The sequence below is a fragment of the Micropterus dolomieu genome, linkage group LG03 (genome assembly GCF_021292245.1).
Source record: "Micropterus dolomieu isolate WLL.071019.BEF.003 ecotype Adirondacks linkage group LG03, ASM2129224v1, whole genome shotgun sequence".
NCBI lineage: Eukaryota > Metazoa > Chordata > Actinopteri > Centrarchiformes > Centrarchidae > Micropterus > Micropterus dolomieu.
In genome coordinates this window covers 35,233,452-35,239,211 of record NC_060152.1, presented here as the reverse complement: position 1 = coordinate 35,239,211, position 5,760 = coordinate 35,233,452, and the positions used below count along the sequence as shown (strand labels likewise).

Below are 5,760 nucleotides of genomic sequence, written 5' to 3'. Positions count from 1 at the left end.
AGTGGGCCCAGTTTATATACGAGTTCCAGTGGGGCCCAGTTTATATACGTCTGCAGACGAGTTCCAGTGCGGCCCGTCTGCAGACGAGTTCCAGTGGGGCCCAGTTTATATACGTCTGCAGACGAGTTCCAGTGCGGCCCAGTTTATATACGAGTTCCAGTGGGGCCCAGTTTATATACGTCTGCAGACGAGTTCCAGTGCGGCCCAGTTTATATACGTCTGCAGACGAGTTCCAGTGCGGCCCAGTTTATATACGAGTTCCAGTGGGGCCCAGTTTATATACGTCTGCAGACGAGTTCCAGTGGGGCCCAGTTTATATATGTCTGCAGACGAGTTCCAGTGCGGCCCAGTTTATATACGTCTGCAGATGAGTTCCAGTGCCGCCCAGTTTATATACGAGTTCCAGTGGGGCCCAGTTTATATATGTCTGCAAGTTCCAGCGCGGCAAGTCAGAACCGTTTCCGGTGGATTCCAGGCATTAATAACCTCTGACTTTTAATAGCCACTGATCCCTGACCTCTGATGTTCCCTTCCTGCAGGCAGACAGGAGGAGGAGGCACAGGCTCTGAGCCGGGCACTGCACCTACTGAAGGAGCTGATCAGCTCTGTGGACAAGGAGGTGTTGGAGCTGGACCGAACCAGGAGGCTGCAGGAGATCCAGGCCCGTCTGGACCCTCGGGCCCAGGCAGAGGTCCGAGGAGGTGGAGTGTTCAGAGGAGGAGAGCTGCTGAGGAGGAGACTCCTCCACGAGGGGACGCTTCTCTGGAAGGTCCAGGGCTCCAGGATGAAAGGTGGAGGAGGCTGTATGACCTGTTTACCTGCCTTGATGATATGTGGGTGGAGCTTATACCAACCTCTGTATGTTTGTCTCCAGATGTGCTGGTCCTCCTGATGTCAGACATCCTGGTTTTTCTTCAGGAGAAAGATCAGAAGTTCACTTTTGCATCATTGGTGAGTCTCACCTGGTCACAGTTGCACCTCCTTGTGTCTCTCCTCCTGTTCTCTCCATCCATCTTTCATCTTTTCTACCATAATGTCACTTTTGATAAAACTGCTTGCCAAATGAGGAAATAATGGGCAATTGTCCTCTCATCCAATCACACACACTGTAAGGCCTGTCCATCAGGAGCAACTCAGGGTTCAGTATCTTGCCAACTGTGGAAAGGAGGAGCCTGGGATAGAACCGCCAACCCAGAAATTTGTGGGCAACCCACTCAGATACAGCCACATATATAGGTCCAGGTCATGATGGGAGCAGGACAAACAAACCCAGCTCCTTCTTGAGGGTCTTGAATTGTTGGCTCAGGTCTCTCTCTCTCTCTCTCTCTCTCTTTCTCTCTCTCTTTCTCTCTCTCTCTCTCTCTCACCCCAACCGGTCGAGGCAGATGGCCGCCCACCCTGAGCCATGGTTCTGCTCGAGGTTTCTGCCTCTTAAAAGGAAGTTTTTCCTTGCCTCTGTCGCCTAGTGCTTGCTCTTGGTGGGAACTGTTGGGCTTCTGTAAATATCATCACAGAGTACGGTCTAGACCTGCTCTTTTATGAAAAGCTCTGTGAGATAACTGTTGTTGTGATTTGGCGCTATATAAATAAAATTGAATTGAATTGAATATATAATCCCTGCATCATCCTGTTGGCGTCCAAATCAGATACTGGACCAGCTCAGCTCCTTTCAACAGGAAGGAAGGTGGTTCTGCACTGAGCTCACCGTCCTGTCTTCCTCAAGTTTCTTCCTGTGAGTCATCTGACGGTTTGTCAGACCCGTTACGAGGCCTCCCCAAACTCCCCCCACTGGAGCTGCAGTCCTTCTGGCCTCCTGATATCTGCTGCTCCTTCAGGATTCCCCAATCAGCTTAACCCCTTAACGCCGATTGTTGCAAATACTGTACGCATCACACCGCTTCTTTTCAGGCTGCAGCTAGATAGCCTATTTATTCCCCCGATGCCTGTTTGTGCATATTCGATACGTACCTAGTAACCATTGGTTTCTCATTTATGCCTGTTGTCACTAATTTGCATCATACCTAGATTATACCTGAATTTATATCTTTCCTAGGTTCTATAGACAAATTAACAATCTCCAAACAAAAATAATCCTTCTTCTGTCACCGCTGGTTCTTTGGTTGCCACCATGTCGGGCACTGAGGATCTCCTGGACACAGCTCAGAAAAGCTGTCAGTCATCCAGACTCATCCAAGGAGGGCTCAAATCGAGAATTTCTGGCTCCAGAGCCAGAAACACCTGCAGGAAGTGATAGGAGGAGAGAGGAGAGGGACGAGAAAGCACAAGACTACCGGAAAGGGGAGAAGTTGTGTTAGTAACATGCAATAATGGGATGAGGTTGCATACAGAGGGAGAGAAAGGAGAGGAGAGAGGAGCTCAGTGCATCATGGGAAATTCCACGGCAGGCAGACCTGTCTGTCCACCCGCATGTCTCACCTGCATGTCTCACCTGTCTGTCTCACCTCTCTCTGTCTCAGGACAAGTCTCCAGTGGTCTCTCTGAATAACCTGATCGTCAGAGACATAGCCAATCAGGAGCGAGGAATGTATCTGATCAGTTCCTCCACCCCTCCAGAGATGTACGAGCTGTACGCTTCTTCCAAAGATGACCACAGGACCTGGATGAGCCGCATCCAGCAGACTGCTCTCAGGTCAGTACTGCAGTACTCTGTAGGGGTGGAACTGTGGTGTTTGGTGTGGTGACAGGTCCTTAGGTGGTCTTCAGTGAGGTACATGTCTCTGTCCCTCCTGCTCTCCTGAGGATCTTCAGGTCTGTCTTCTAGCGCCCCCTTCAGGACAGACAACTGCTGAGATCAGCTGTAATGAGTTCTGCAGCCTGTAGGAGGGGCTAGCAGGACCAGCCTGGTAGACCAGTTCCCACTGAGACTGGGTCCAGAGTTTTATCTGCAGATGTAGATCTATTTGGGGGAAGAAACAACACAGGTGGATTCGAAGGGACCCCTGCAGGTCCTGGTCTGCATCTTAACGCCTAGACCACAGCGGGTCCTGGTTCAGACCCGGTTTGTTCTGAAGCCGAGTCACTGAGTCAGATATTATTTGTCTTTGAGCTGTTGGTGAAACATCAGTAGTAACATGTAGTACTCAGGTTAATAGTACTGTGGAAGTCTGTGTAGTTCTCATGTAAGTATTAGTACTCAGTACTTCACAGTATCCTGTGTTTTATCTGCAGCTGTCCATCCAGAGACGAGTTTCCTCTCATCGAGACTGAAGACAAAGCTTTACTGCGCAGACTCAGAGGTACAGCACCTCCTCCACCTCCTCCCCTCCTCCTTGTTCTTGTGGTCTTGTGGTCATGAACAATAATTAGTACAATCTGTTTCTCCAGCTGACATTCAGCAGAAGGACAGGGAGGTGCTGGAGCTCCTGCAGGAGCGAGTCACTCTGTTTGCTGACTTTGTGGAGGCGACAGGAAGAGGAGGAGCAGAAGAAGGAGAATTGGAGCTCAGCATCTCCTCATCTAAGTCCTCCTGCTCCTGCAGGAACCTGTTCAGAGCCGACACTCCTCACGCTCCTCAGGCCGAGCCGCTCCTCACCTCCTCCATCGCAGAAGGTGAGTTTCATTTTCAGTTTTCTTCTGAAAGAAAACATCAGACTGAGACTGAGACGCCTCGTTCTGTGTTTCAGTGGACAAACTGACGGAGCTGCTGCTGAACTCCAATATCCAGAGACCCACCGGGACCAATGGCAACCAGGAGCTGAGCAGTGAGTCCACATCTGTCCACACCTGTCCATATTTGACTATACCTGTCCGTATCTGTCCACACCTGTCCACACCTGTCCAACCTGTGATCTGAGTATCTCTCTTTGTGTCTCTGTTTCTCTCTCAGATGGAGACTCTGGTTCTCTGAACGGTGAGCTGAACAGCAGCTCCTCAAAGGTAAATCACCTTTAACCTCAGACTGAAGCTTCCTTTAATATATTCGATCCTACATTTGTCTGATAGAGAGGTAATGTTCTCACGTTTGTTCATCAACGCCTTTTTGGCTATGTTGTTTCCATGGCAACAGATAATAAAAAATTCAGTTACGTTTAATGTGACCGAACAGAACAAAGTTAGAACAAAGTAAAAAGGAGCGACACTGAGTTTATGCTTTTTTCTCTCAGGACCGAAACGGGAACCAACTGCATGAACGGACCCTTAATGAGGTAACGACCGTCTCTGACTCATGTTTCCTCGCTCCTCCCTCCTCATGTGTTCCCTCCTCATCAAGTCAAACTGTTTATTTTAACACGACGCTGAAATTCCAGGATGTCAATAAAAAGCTGTGATCCAGCTGTGTTTTGTGCACCCGGTTTCTGTCCAATCAGAGCTGCTATTAACAGCCGACACCTGTTCTCTCCACAGGAAGTCCGTCAGCGATTGGTCAGTCTGAGCACGCATCTTCACGCCCTGCAGGTATGACAACAGGAAGTTGTTTACATGTTTATTGTTCATACGGTGATTTACTGTGTGTGTGTGTGTGTGTGTGTGTGTGTGTGTGTATACACGTATACACACACATATACACACATATATATATATATGTATATGTGTATATGTATATATATGTATATGTATATATATGTGTGTGTGTATATATATATATATATGTATATATATATATATTTGTGTGTGTGTGTGTATATATATATTATAGTTTAGCTGAAAATTTACAGTGTAAGTTGAATGAATAGAGACTGCAGCTCTGCAATAGCGGAGCTATTCTGTGTACCCTCCCGCGCTCGCAATCGCCGCACACAAAAACACATATGATTCGTGTCAGTCGACTATAGGCAGGACTTGACGATTCTGATTCGACTATGTAAATCCTTAGTTGGGGACTGCCCTAATATAGTATATATATATATACAATTATCCTTCAGTACATAAAGGGATGTATCAGCCTTCTAACTCATTGACTCCACCCCCAGGCTGCTGTGATTCGACAGGACTCAATCCTGGAGCTGTCACTCAGAACAGGCAATACCCCCATATCTACGCCAGGCTCTGGCCCCGCCCCCGGGTCCCGCTTAAGTCGGTCGATGTCCCGGGACACAGGGCTGGACGCCAGTGGAGAGGCGGTACTGCTGCAGCGGCAGGTGGAGCTGCTGCAGGAGGAAGTGACACGGCTTCGTCTGAGAGGGGAGGAGTCAACCAGAGAGGGGGCGGAGCCAAGGAGCAGGAAGAGGAGTAATGGAGAGATCAGTGATGTCATTAAGGGAGAACAGGTAGATCAGGTGTTTTACAAAAGTGTCTGACTCTCGTGAATAAACTGAACTAAATAAGATAACCTGAAGCATCTGTGTCTGCAGGTGAGCAGAAGGCGTGGCAGCAGGGAACTGGAGCCCCGACCCCTCGCCCCATTGGCCAGCCAGGATCCAGTTGACCAATTAGACGGCGTCCAGGAAGGAAACGAGGAGGAAGAGGAGGAGGTGATGAGGATCTCTCCTCGCTCTGACAGCCCCAGAGGTCAGTTCAACTCATCAATCAGCATTATTAATCATTAATATATAACTGGAATCATTGTTATTATAGGATAGTAATGCTAGTACTAGTGAAGTAAGATACGTCATAGTGAACTGGCGTCTGTCGTAGTGAACCAGGGTCTGTCGTAGTGAACCAGGGTCTGTCGTAGTGAACCGTGGTCTGTCGTAGTGAACCAGGGTCTGTCGTAGTGAACCAGGGTCTGTTGTAGTGAACCATGGTCTGCGCTAGTGAACCACGGTCTGCGCTGGTGAAGTAGGGTACGTTGTAATGAAC

General features: G+C 48.7%; 1 protein-coding gene across 2 annotated transcripts in view; it reads left to right on the top strand.

Annotated features, from left to right (window-relative positions):
- Window positions 1-5,760, top strand: part of arhgef2 (rho/rac guanine nucleotide exchange factor (GEF) 2) — a 33,170-nt gene that overhangs the window by 20,582 nt on the left and 6,828 nt on the right. For both annotated transcript variants that reach the window (XM_046044924.1, XM_046044925.1), the window contains exons 13-21: window positions 2,478-2,650; window positions 3,190-3,257; window positions 3,346-3,570; window positions 3,645-3,722; window positions 3,848-3,897; window positions 4,125-4,166; window positions 4,366-4,416; window positions 4,932-5,228; window positions 5,313-5,469. In XM_046044924.1, the coding sequence (XP_045900880.1) occupies window positions 2,478-2,650; window positions 3,190-3,257; window positions 3,346-3,570; window positions 3,645-3,722; window positions 3,848-3,897; window positions 4,125-4,166; window positions 4,366-4,416; window positions 4,932-5,228; window positions 5,313-5,469 (1,141 nt within the window). The remainder of the gene's footprint in view (window positions 1-2,477; window positions 2,651-3,189; window positions 3,258-3,345; window positions 3,571-3,644; window positions 3,723-3,847; window positions 3,898-4,124; window positions 4,167-4,365; window positions 4,417-4,931; window positions 5,229-5,312; window positions 5,470-5,760) is intronic.